We start from the raw sequence: 13,542 nt of genomic DNA on the forward strand, positions 1-13,542 counted from the left end.
CATTGCAGCCTTAGAGTATCAGGTGCAAAAAGCATATTTCCAATACCAACTGCATTTCGTCTGAGTAGCCCGTCAGAATATTTTGTTAGTATAGTATAGTTAGTACATAGTATTGTACTGTTAAGAAGGTAAAGACTCCTAGAGTGTTATTGTGCTTTTTTCATTTTTTAGTGGAAAAAAAATACTCATTTTCCATGTTTCACACTTTTTTTAGAAGAGGGAAAAAGAAATGCTGCACTGATGCTGCAGGGAAGATGAATTATTTTTATTATTATTTATTACATTTGTATACCGCTCCATAGCCGAAGTTCTCTCAAATTAACGGAGGAAATAGCTAAACTTAATAAATATTCAGATAAAGGAATGAAGGAAAACCCATCCATCTTCAGGCCATGTTGTTTTATAGCATTAATTTAGGAAAAAATATTGTCAAGAGAAACAGCAATCATTTCATGAGGCGAGGGAGTGTACTAGGAATCAGCTGGCCCTTTGGAAGAAGGTTTGTCTTTGAGAACCAGGCCTTGGGAGACCTTGGTGCTCATGGAAGAAAGTGGCCCTGGGCTATTGATTACTGCCTAAATGTTAATCAGGCATATGTCTTATAGTGAGAATAGCCTATAAATTGATTTCTTCATAATCTAATGCCAGAGGGCCATCTGGGGCTCTTTATCTTATTAGTTGCATAGCCATCCACCATGAATAGTGTTAGGGATAAATTGAAACCCCCAGTGCCAGTAATTCACTTGTCCTATCTAAACCAGCTTGGGCTTTATGGGAAATAGAACCAAAGTGGCCTTTATTTGACTTTTGATATAAAATGTCGGTTTATTTCCTGGTGACCTGACCCTTACCTACATTCCAGTGGCTCGCATAATAAAAGCCGGTTTAAGCTGGAAACTTCCCTACTATGCATTTCTGTATCACATTTGTGCTTATGGCCTTGCTTATTGTTACAAATGTGCCTTGCATAGGAATGTCAAACGCTGTTCCCATGTCCCACAAACCTTGACTTGTAAAACTCCTTTGATATGTAAGCAAAGTAATATCATGTCTGTCTCCAGTTTAGGGGGCGCCCGGTTGCAGCTGGGCCTCCCCTCAATAGTTGCCTTTGTCTGCTCCTGCATAGTGCTTATCTCAAGGACATGCGAAATATGCAGACATAGAGTCTAAGAGATAGTCTTGATGTTTCCACTTTGTCCTTCCCCCTGTACCCCTTTACCTCCTTACATATGCCCCAAAGCTATGATAGTTAGCAATTGCTTCTTTTGTATTTTATGACGTGAACCCGATATTGTAAACTTCGGGATAAGCCTATATAAACCCTTGAACACCAATAAACGAGGTTCCCATGCTGGCCTGCCTCAGCTTGTAAGTATTGGGTCCCCTTTGCAAAGGTTTTTGTCTCGTGTTACTTGATCTCTGATAGTGGGTTCATTTGCACTCAGCTCCGCACTCTTCCCGGGTGTAATAAGCGAGTTGGGGTAGACAGGGCGGCTTACGTGTTGGGTTTGGACCTAACAATTGGGGGCTCATCCGGGATCCCTTGTGCGGACCCCCTTTTTGCCATTGCACCCCTTAATTTGATAACAGGCGCCACGAGAGAATTTTCTCGGTTATCAATAAAAGCGGGCGGCTTTGACACTTTGGGGATAAAGCACAGTTGAGGAAAAACCCGTTATCAGACGTCATGGGAAATAAAGGGAGTGTGCCGGTAAAGGACAGCCCTTTGGGAATCATGTGTATGCTGTGGCAAGAGGAGGAATTGCCAGTGCGAAGGAGAGGCCTGAAAAAGAAAAAGATGATAGAGCTCTGTGAAGAGGAGTGGCCGCGGATGACTGCAGTGTCGGTGCCGGGTGAACGGTGGCCGAGGGGTGGGTCCTTTGAAACCGCTCCGCTACTGGGAGTGCGGAGATGGATTGGGGATACCCACCCGGATCAATTGGAATTTTGGCTCCTATGGAAAATAGGGTCGCAAAAATGGGATAGTCTTACTTTGATGGCAGTGAGAACTTTGTCCATTGAGGAACCCCTCCTCATTATTTTAATGACGACACGTCAAGTAAAAGAACGGTCTTGAATCGTTCTATAATACCCTCTGCTCCGGATCCGCTACCAGCTCCCGGGGGCGGGGATCCCAATCCGGAGGAAGGGGCCTTTTCATTTGTATCAGATGATGAGACAGACGAAAAGGGGAAAGAGAAGGGGGCCTCAGGGGGCATGGACACGCGCAAGCGAAAAAAGGAAAAGAAAAGAAAAGAGGCAGAAGCGTTGGAGATGCCTTTGCTTGTACATGATCAGCCGTACGTGGATGGCCACGGGGGCATCCAGCGTACTGAGGTGGTTGAACTAAAGAGTTGGTTGGAATGGGACTTAAAAGAATGGAGTAGAATGGCTGGAACTTTCGGGGAACAGCCAAGGAGAATCAGAGAACTGTTAGGCAGGTTGTTTGAAAGCCACAATCCGACGTACTCGGATGTGGAGCATTTGTTGAGAAGGGTACTGACAGGTGAAGAACGTAGCAGGTTGTGGACAATGGAGACTGCTTGGGCTGCGGGAGCGGCAACAAATAGAGCTTGGTCGGACCGAGCACAAACGGCTGCAGCTTGGGCAGCGGGAGACTGGACGCAGCCTCGCCGCGCTCAGCTGCAGACCGATAGGGATAGGATTTTGACACACTTGGAGCGAATGTCACAGAAACCCCCCAACCAAGCTAAATTTATGGCGATCAAACAAGAAGCCAGCGAACCTCCCAGAAAATTCTGGTCGCGCTTGTTAGAGGGAGCACGTAGTTATACTAATTTGAACCCAGAAAACGTGCTGGACCATCCAACCCTCATTGCCAATTTTGTTCACCAAGCGCAGCCAGCGGTGAGGGATTACTTTCCGAATTTCAGACCCGGATGGGGGGGGGAGGCTGTGACTGTGATTTTAGAAGTAGCAGATTTTGTGTGGGACAAGGATAAGGAGAAAAGTAGAAAGAAGGAGAAGAAGGAGGATTTTGAAATGCTGGCTCTTGCAATAAGAGGCCAGCCACCAAATAGAGGATTTCGAGGCAGGGGCAGAGGTTTTCCGAGGGGGCTGAGGGCCGGAAACCAGAGAGGAAGGGGACAGATGAGGCATTCATGGCAGGGAGATAGGGCTTGTTTCCAATGTGGAGAGTATACTCATTTCAAGAAAGACTGTCCGTGGAGGACAGGGGACGCGCAGTACACCCCTAACAACCCTTCTTACCCAGATTTTACAGGTACGAACGCAGATTTTCCGCCCCCACCTCCACCTGCCGCTCAACAGACACCGGCTTCATGGGACCAGTACGGTGGACGCCCAGTGAACCAGCAATGACTAAATGCGGATAGGGAGGGGCTGGGAGCGGGACTAATGAATCTTATGTCTCTGGCAGGTTTCTTTCTCTCACTCTCTCTCCCAATCCAAGAACCCAGACTGTCCTTAAATGTGCAGGGGCAAACGGTGACTTTTTTGGTGGATACTGGAGCCACATATTCCTTGATAAATGTTGCATCCGATAGTTGGTTAAGTAAAGAAGTGAAAATGACAATGGGGGTAGACGGAAACCCCACACCTATGTGCATAACGTTACCGTTGCAAGTAAAATACAATGATAAAATGTTTAACCATGTTTTTCTTTATTCTGCTTATGTCCTATTTCTTTAATGGGTCGTGATATGTTATGTAAACTGGAGGCTACCTTAACCTGCACCCCTGACGGGGTGGGTTTGTTGATGAGTGTATTGGGGTGCCTGTGGGGAACACAATTAAACACAAACATATAGGTCACAGCTTACCAGAAGATCTCACTGACCTGCCACCCGACTTGTGGGGTACAGAGGATACGGATGTGGGATTGCTGCGATCGGTAAGCCCTGTCAGAATTCAGGTAAAGCCATTCCTCCCGCCACCAAACGTTGCCCAGTATCCTCTGTCATTAGAAGCAAGAGAAGGCATACGCCCCATAATTGAAGGTTTTATCGCAAAAGGAGTCATCCGGCCGCAGCGAACCCCCTGCAACACGCCTATTCTACCAATAAAGAAACCCCCAAAGAAACCCGGAGATCCAGTCCGGTGGAGATTTTGCCAGGACTTGAGGGCGGTAAACAGGTATGTGATCCCTTTACACACTGTTGTTCCAGACCCGGTGACAATCATCAGTCAGATTCCATGGGACGCGAAGTGGTTTACCGTCATTGATCTAAAAAATGCCTTTTTCAGCATCCCTCTCCACCCAGATTCGCAGCATTTGTTCGGGTTTGAATGGGACCAGCGCTCTTTCGTTTGGACCCGAATTCCTCAGGGATACTGCGACAGTCCCGGGGTGTTTAGCCAGTGTCTACGGGACGACCTCGAGGGGTTCACCCCAAAAGGGGGTTCAGTTCTTGTTTTGTACGTTGATGACATCTTGATTGCGAACGGACACCAGGGGGCGCTGTGAGAAGACGGTAAGGCTTTTCTGCTATACTTGCATTCAAGGGGTCATAAAATCGACCCAAAGAAAATTCAGTGGCTATCAGAGAAAGTTAAATATTTGGGGTTCATTTTAACGCCAGAGGGGCGGCAAATGGATCCCGGGCGTGTTTCCACCATACAGAATTGTCCGCTCCCAAAGACAAAGAGACAGTTAAGAGGGTTCCTGGGACTGACTCGGTTTTGCAGACCATGGCTGCCATCCTGTGGAGAATTGAGCAAACCGCTACATGCGCTTACTGCAAGTAAAGCTCCTGATACGATACAATGGAGCCGGGACAATGAAAAGGCGTTTGAATTACTAAAACAAAGTGTAGCCACGTCTATGTCTTTGAAACCGCCAAATTACGGTAAACCCTTTCATTTATTCGTTCATGAAAGATCGGGGGTAGCTAGCGGAGTTCTGACACAACTGTACGGTCCCAGTCACTTCCCAGTGGTGTTTTATTCTCAGCAAATTGACAATGTGGCTCGTGGAACTCCCACATGCACACGCACGCTGACTGCGGCGGCTTTACTTTTGACCAAGGTGAAAGGATTGACCCTCGGTCATTCCACTACTGTCTGGACTTCGCATGCACTTTCGGCTTTGTTGCGAAAAGGTACCACGCAAGTGTTTTCAGCGCAGAGGCAGCAACAGCTGGAAGCAGAGCTATTAGAGGATCCTAATGTGCGGTTTGAACGTTGCGGACCGTTAAACCCAGCTAGCCTCCTGCCCGAGTTGCCCCCGCCTTTCCCGGACCATGACTGCGTAGAAGTTTTGCAATCTACCTTGCAGATCAGACCCGATCTGTCTGATGAACCGCTACCAGAATCAGATGTCATTCTCTTCACGGACGGCAGTTCCTACTACCAGAATGGGGTAAGATACACAGGTTTTGCAATAACAACACAATGGGATGTGGTAGAGGCGGCAGCACTCCCAGGACGGTGGGGAGCGCAAGCAGCAGAAATCTATGCGCTGGCCAGAGCATGTCAATTGTCAGCAGGTAAAAAGGTGACCATCTTCACAGATAGCAGGTATGCTTTCGGGGTTATACATTGTCACATTCATTTGTGGAAATACAGGGGGTTTACAACTGCAGGGGGTAAACCAATCCAACATCTGGAACTCATGCAAAAGTTGTTACAAACTATTCTTGAACCTTTACAGCTAGCAGTGGTGCATTGTAAAGCACACACCAAGGAGCAGGATCCTGTGACACTAGGTAATGCCCTGGCAGACCAAACTGCGCGCCAAGCGGCACTGCTTCCTATAAGTATGCCGACTTTGGCGCTGGCAACCACTGCTTTTGTCCCGCCTGTATCTGTTCCAATACCCCCACAGGAACTGAAGCGATGGACTGAGTTAGGAGCGATCCTGAAACAGCAGTTATGGACTATGCCTGACGGTCGAGCATGTCTTCCCAGAGCTCTGTACCACACAGCAGCGAAATGGTTCCACGACCATGGAGGCCATTATGGTAAACATCCGCTAGTGGATTCGATAACACGCTTCTGGTATGCACCTGGAATTCAACCAGTATGTGGTGCAATAGTGAAAGCATGTCACATTTGCCAAGCAAACGGCCCAGCGTTACCAAACAGGGCCCCGCAAGGGGGCAGACCCGTACCGGCTGCACCATTTATACAACTTCAAATTGACTTTGTTGATCTCCCTAAAGCAGAAGGAAAGAAACATCTTTTGGTCATGGTATGTCCTTTAACAGCATGGGTAGAGGCATTCCCAACCACAAACGCCACCGCCACAACGGTGGCCAAATTGCTGCTGAAAGAAATAATACCGCGGTTCGGGGTTCCAGAGGTAATAGACTCAGACCGAGGAACACACTTTACGGGACAGATTTTGGCAAAAGTCGAAGAAGGTCTGGGAATCAAACATCTATTTCACACTGTTTATCATCCACAATTGTCCGGGGCGACGGAGAGACAGAACCGGGAAATTAAGACGGCATTGGCTAAGTATACACAGGAAACAGGTTTAAGGTGGCCTCAGGTACTCCCTCTCATTCTTTTCCATTTGCGCACCCGCCCTACCCGAGCCTTAGGGCTCTCGCCGTTTGAATTAATGTATGGCAGGCCTCCCACAAAAGGGGGGAGCTTGCCAAATGTGGATGTTTCACTATTGGGGGGGGATCACATAACTGTATCCCAGTATCTTTCTCTGCAGAATAGACTCTGTGAACTGTGGAAAGCTGCGGGATCCACCAAGACGGTGCCCCTTGAGGACCAGGTGCATCCATACTGTCCCGGGGACTTTGTTTGGGCAAAGAAATTCGTGAGGGGCGATTCTTTGCAGCCAAGATACACAGGACCACATCAAGTCCTTTTAACCACACAAGCAGCCATCTTCCTGGAAGGACGGAAGTCGTGGATACATCATTCCCACGTAAAGCCTGCTGTGGTAGCGGCACCACCACCACCTCAGGTCCCCAAAATACGTTTGCAGAGGAACGAAGAAACAGGCCAGTGGCAGGCGGCCCAACTCCCTTTCCAGGACGCAGACATCGAGTAAATATCAACGCAGAAATGCCCCGGCAAGCATGGAGGATGTCTGCTTACTTGTGGGTTGTGGGTGTTTTGATTCATCATGCCTGGCCCCTATGTTGCCCCCCCAATGTGAAAATATGCAGTGACAATGACTATTACTACCTGAAAGATTTTGGACGAACAATTCCGAAAACACAGGACTGTCCAGATCCCTTCCTGTATGATGTGGACCAGATAAAGGAAGGAATGGTGAAGGCTGACATAGCGGGACGTTTGTGTCATAAAGCAGCTGTTATATTGCAACATAACTACACAGGCAGTTGGATAGTACACTGCATCCGAGTGGAAATTGAATGGCCCATCAGACTTGCGCTTCGGTGCAGACAATATCGCCCTATGCCTAACTATGGTTGTCCCCCAAATGTGGATGTAAAGTCCATAAGAGCGGAGTATAACATGCTTACTTTTCAGACACAAGATAATAGAATTACTTATCAATTCAGGACAACAGAAAAACAGAAGTTTTGTGTGGGTATCGGTATACCCTCTTGCTACGCGTGGCTGAATGATAAACTGAGCGCTCAGAAACCTTTACAGAAACAGGTAACACAGGCTACACAAAAAAATAAAGACATTAGGTGGGTTTAAACAAAGAAACACTAAAATAGGCGATGGGTGGGATGGTAATACGTTTGTTGCCTTAATGGAAGAAACAGCTCCTAAAAAGGGCACTTGTTATGTCTGTGCACACACACCACCACATGGACAGGCTGGAGTGCCCTTGACTGGGGCCCCTCTGCCGTTAAAAGAATATCTTTCCTTTGCCTTACATTCCAGCTCACAGGAACTAGAAGGGGGGCTGGTTCTAAGCGGGCCCATCGCTGGATCAGTCTGCGTAGGCAGCGGAAGCCAGCCAACGAGTGGGATGATGTCTGATGGCTTGATTTACTCTACACACCCGGGTAATTGGACATTTTTGAATGGAACACATAGAGCAGAGGGCTTGACTTGGTTATCCATCTGGCAGCATTTGTTGCGGCTGACTTTTGCAGACCATCATCTGGTGCCTTTCCTCACGGACTTAGTGGACCATCAAACCCCAGCTGGACTCTGGTGGCTTTGTGGACACTCAGCGGTAAGGAAACTACCAGTATCAGGCTCTTGGACCTGCACTCTGGGAAGGATGGTGCCAGGGCTCCGGGTTTCCCCTACTCTGCCCACTTTGCGCCGCCGTAATAAGAGAGGCACAGGGGAGGCAGTGTTGAGAGGATTTTCTCCAATGTATGGCGCAGCCAAAACATACCAGGAACTCATAGAACTTTCCCAAGCTTTTGAACGTTTTATGAATGATTCGGCCATTTCCTTTTCAGATCTTACAAATGAACAAGGACAAATTAGAACTGTAGTTTTGCAAAACCGGCTCGCCTTGGACTTTTTATTGAGCTCTCACGGGGGGGTCTGTTCGTTAATAGGGAGCGAATGTTGTACCCATATTACAGACAGTAAAGCTGACGTCATTAAACACATTAATGATATCGGAAACATTTATCACGAAGTAGAGCGCATTGGGAACTTCTCTTTGTTCTCTGGGTTTTCTGACTGGTTTTCAGCATGGCCTGACTGGCACAAAATTTTATTTTATATTGTTATGGTACTTGCTTTGTTGATTTCTGTTTGCTGTTGTTTGCAATGTATTCCTAATTTGATGCAATTGGCCTCGGTCTGTTTGGGCAAGCTCACACTGTCCTTTTCCCGAAAACCACAACCAACTTACATGGAAATGGCTTTGAGACCGCTTTGGCAACCCAAGCAGGGAAATACAGCTACCTGAGAGACTAGTCAGTCTCTCAGGGCTGAAAGGGGGGACTGTTAGGGATAAATTGAAACCCCCAGTGCCAGTAATTCACTTGTCCTATCTAAACCAGCTTGGGCTTTATGGGAAATAGAACCAAAGTGGCCTTTATTTGACTTTTGATATAAAATGTCGGTTTATTTCCTGGTGACCTGACCCTTACCTACATTCCAGTGGCTCGCATAATAAAAGCCGGTTTAAGCTGGAAACTTCCCTACTATGCATTTCTGTATCACATTTGTGCTTATGGCCTTGCTTATTGTTACAAATGTGCCTTGCATAGGAATGTCAAACGCTGTTCCCATGTCCCACAAACCTTGACTTGTAAAACTCCTTTGATATGTAAGCAAAGTAATATCATGTCTGTCTCCAGTTTAGGGGGCGCCCGGTTGCAGCTGGGCCTCCCCTCAATAGTTGCCTTTGTCTGCTCCTGCATAGTGCTTATCTCAAGGACATGCGAAATATGCAGACATAGAGTCTAAGAGATAGTCTTGATGTTTCCACTTTGTCCTTCCCCCTGTACCCCGTTACCTCCTTACATATGCCCCAAAGCTATGATAGTTAGCAATTGCTTCTTTTGTATTTTATGACGTGAACCCGATATTGTAAACTTCGGGATAAGCCTATATAAACCCTTGAACACCAATAAACGAGGTTCCCATGCTGGCCTGCCTCAGCTTGTAAGTATTGGGTCCCCTTTGCAAAGGTTTTTGTCTCGTGTTACTTGATCTCTGATAGTGGGTTCATTTGCACTCAGCTCCGCACTCTTCCCGGGTGTAATAAGCGAGTTGGGGTAGACAGGGCGGCTTGCGTGTTGGGTTTGGACCTAACAATAGTAATATCACTAACAATTAACTCCCTAAAATCACAATCCAATACATGCAAATATTTAAATTTATAATATGGATGGATTGGGAGGGAAAGATCAGAAAAATATGAGAGGCTCCCCTGCCATCCATGTGCAGTTTGTTTCATGCCCATTAGATTAACAGATCCTAAGAAAAGGTACACCAAAGTGAAAAGACTTTGACTGTTAGTTCAAAATTCTAACGCTAATTGTTTCAGAAATGCTCACTCAGCCATCACCAGTGATAAAGCAAGGTTTCTTCAAAGTCACCAAGGAGGCGAGAGAAGGGGGCTGCTAGGAGGCAGTAGGAATAATCAGATATTGTGGCCAGGCACACATCAGAGAACTTTGCAAAGGAAAGGAATATAAAGCAAAGAGGGGGGTGTTATTTTGGAGGAACCTTCTAAGAATCTGAGAAATACAATTATTAAAACACACACATACACACTAACACTGAAAGGACCTTGCTTCTAACAAAGCAGAAAAGAAAGGGGCAGAAGTTTGCTTTCCTCCACCACTGAAAATGGGGAGGGGAAAGCGGAGAGAAAGAAAGATGGCTTTAATTGGTTTCTTTCTTTTGATTTATTTTAACTGCTCAGTCAGTTCAGAACTAGCTGTGATTTTTTTAAAAAAACGTGTGTGTGTGTGTGTGTGTTTTAGCAAATTTGCTTAGGGGTTTTCTGGATGCAGTTCAGATCACATACACATGCCACTATATATTCAGTCAGGCAGGAGGCGGCGCTTTTGTTTCAAATGTCTAAGTTCATACTTTTGACTCATTAAAAGGGGCAACCAGCTCTCCCATCAAGCTCAGCAGAAGTGACAGCTGGGCTCCTTTCTAATGCCGTCAAAAAACTCAAACTACATTGAGCCCAAAGAGGACATTTCACAGAACCCAAGGATGCCTGAGACTCAGGGGTGTGAATGCCAATGAGTCAAATGGAAAGGACAAATCCAACAGTGAAAACTTCCTCTATTGCAGAGCTCCTGCTAGGCTACTCAGGCTTTATAGTTTTAATCCCTGACCCCTCACAATTTTTAGGGCCATCAACTGTTTACAGGAAAAGAGATAAATGTAACTAGATTTCTAGGCCTATATTAATCTTCCCAATACCTCTGACAGCAGAGCGGGTTTTCTTCTGAAGTACCACTGGACTTCCAGTTGCACCTCCCAAAAGGTAAGAATAAGAATTACCTGCCCCTGAGAGGAGCCCAACTGCTGTATGTTTCTCTATGGGGTATCCCTGTCCTGGTTATGCCACCTCCAAGGTCAGGTCATTCTACAGCATCTCTCTGGATCAGTGATTGAATGCTCAGTCTCACACATGATTCAAAGGGCCCCCCAATGGAGGCTGGCTGAAAAGAGGCAAGGCCAGAGCAGTTAATCATGCAGAGTCACAGCAGACAGCATCCCCCATGCATTGGGACTTTGGATAATCATAGGAACATTTAATTAGGTTATTCTCACAGCAAAGTAGCATGGCACAATTTGGAAATTACTGTTCTAGGAGCATCATTTACTTACAAGGGAAGGGATAAAGATAGCTGGCCTCCACATAACATATACCCCATCAGAGAATTTTGAGATCCATATAAACCAGTTAAAGACTCACAAAGCATGGGCAGATCCACCAAGATACTCTACAGCTCTGCTTGGAAGAGAAGGAATATATTTTTCTTGCAACTGTAGGTTAACCACAGCGTTGATGCTATCCAGAAATCTATACAGAGAAGAAATTCTGTATAGCTTTGCTGCCCCCATCCCACTTTAGAATTATCCCCAATACAAAGAATCCAAGTCAAGGAAGTATCAGGCATCTCTGAACGTAAAACATCTTAAGCATAATAGAATGGTCCGGTAAAAAGGGGGGCTGGCTGGGTCAGAACACAAACTAAAGTTAAGAAAACCTGTAATTAACTTTTTGTATGGATATATGGTGACTGGTGTACTTTTCTGTCTAAACAGGTTGATCTGAATGGTCATTTTGTATCTCACCACTTGTGGAGAGGAACTAATTGACAATAACTTTTAAGAGGCAGTCTAAGGAACGTTGAACAAAGCTGCAAGGTCCTACAACAAATATTACCGATGCAGCCTCTCAAGGCAACAGCCCTCCTCCCCCTTCCACCTTTAAAAGGTACAGAGATGGTTCCATCATCAGAGTATATACTTTTTCTCAATCTGAATCCAAAAGGGACTACAGTGCAGAAGGAGAGGGAGAAGTGGGAAAGGGAACACGACCACGGGGAGGGGGGAGGAGGAAATAGAAATCTCTGCCTTATCTTACCTGGGACCCCATTGCCTCTTGCAAACCTGGCAGGGTGGAAGAAAGCGACAGCCAAACACAAATGCCATGCAAAACAAACAGTCCCCATGATAAAGATAAGGCTCAACGCAAGTTGGTGTGCTTCTTTGATAAGAAGACGCGCTTAGGACTCGCAGAGGGCAGCCAGAGAAACTGACGCGCTGACAGCATCCCGCTGATTCGCAGAGGGACCAGCAGGGTAGGCGGGACAGACGAGGAGGAATGCCAATCGCTCATCGGGCTCCGGAGAGCGAGAGCAGGGGGAGGGGCCGGCAGTTTGGTATATTGAAGTCTCAGCTCCTTTGATAGTTAGATATCTTTTCCCCAAATATAAAAACATGCAAATATTTCCTTCGACTTTCCCACCCTCTGCCTCTCCTTTCTTTTTTACACAGAGCAGGGCAGAAAGCCCCTAGACAGAATATATTTCATTATTGGGAGGAAGGCTTGTTTGTTTCCTTCTATTAAGAACTGCAAACCACTTATTAAGAATGAGTAGCAACTGTGATGAAGCTTGTTCGGTCTTCTCACTTTAGTAAGAAGAAACTCACTAGTTGGCGTTAAGGCAGCTACTTTTCTCTGAACCTTTGCCCCTTGAGCTGTAAGCTAAGGATAATAAGGGCAGTATCCCTTCCAGGTCTGTCATAGAGACTGCTGATTACAATGTTTTTAAGTTGGGTTGCCAACTAGTTACTGTTTTTTCACCGTCCTCTTTCCATGCCTTTCATGGCAACCTGGTATTACCAAGCGGAGCTGTTCCTGTCATAGAGATATGCAGTGGGGAAAATGTCACCTGCTAAATGTGTGTGTGCCAGAATGCTTATAAAAAGCAGAGGAACAGTAAAAAAAAGGGGGGGAGCTGACACCTTTTATGTGACGTGCTTTAGATACTTGAAAGGCACTATGCCACTATTGTAGAAAACTTGCTTAACAATGTCGTCTGACAAGGATGCTTATCATGACCAATATTCAAGGTTTGTTCCATTCATAATCTACAGAGAGCTGTGGACCCTTTGCAATCCCTTCCTAACTTTACTCAAAACTTTGGTTAGGATTGCCGCCTTAAAGATTCCTTGCCCATCTCCTTGTCTTCGACTGCCATCTCTAGCAACATCGTTTTATTTTTCTTGCTTTCCCAGAGTAAAAGCTTGAATACATCTGCTTTCTCCTTCCCATCTCAGGCACAGCTGATATCTTTTCATAAGCCTTACTGCCTTACTAAGTGTGTTTACTATGTTCAATGGGACTCACTTCCTAGTAAATGTGTTTAGGACTCAAGCCTTCAACATTTTCAGAGCTCCTCAGCCTCTGTTCTCCTCTCAAGGGTTTCACTGACTGCCTGATTTGCAAAGAAATGGCTCCTCTCAAGCTAAAGGCAGGAGGCTTTGAAGCCCCACAGTCCAGCAAACCCAACAGCAGATCTCCTTGACAACCAGTAAGAGGGACCCCCCCCCTTGCTGCACACAGACTAAAAGAAAACTTTTTTGTAGGCTCCTTTTTTTCTTTCCCTTCAGGCTCATCTAACCCTTAGTGCTGCCTTTTCCACTTGCTTCAGGTCATTACCATTA

The 13,542-nt window shown here is 46.1% G+C and overlaps 1 protein-coding gene across 7 annotated transcripts in view; it reads right to left on the reverse strand.

Annotated features, from left to right (window-relative positions):
* SCUBE1 (signal peptide, CUB domain and EGF like domain containing 1) overlaps positions 1 to 12,145 on the reverse strand; it is a 298,746-nt gene extending 286,601 nt beyond the window's left edge. For all 7 annotated transcript variants that reach the window (XM_061582352.1, XM_061582354.1, XM_061582353.1 and 4 more), the window contains exon 1: positions 11,957 to 12,145. In XM_061582352.1, the coding sequence (XP_061438336.1) occupies positions 11,957 to 12,044 (88 nt within the window). In that variant the 5' untranslated portion in view covers positions 12,045 to 12,145. The remainder of the gene's footprint in view (positions 1 to 11,956) is intronic.
* Between the last annotated feature and the right edge of the window lie 1,397 nt (positions 12,146 to 13,542).

The sequence above is a fragment of the Rhineura floridana genome, chromosome 8, assembly GCF_030035675.1.
Source record: "Rhineura floridana isolate rRhiFlo1 chromosome 8, rRhiFlo1.hap2, whole genome shotgun sequence".
In the NCBI taxonomy this organism is placed as follows: domain Eukaryota; kingdom Metazoa; phylum Chordata; class Lepidosauria; order Squamata; family Rhineuridae; genus Rhineura; species Rhineura floridana.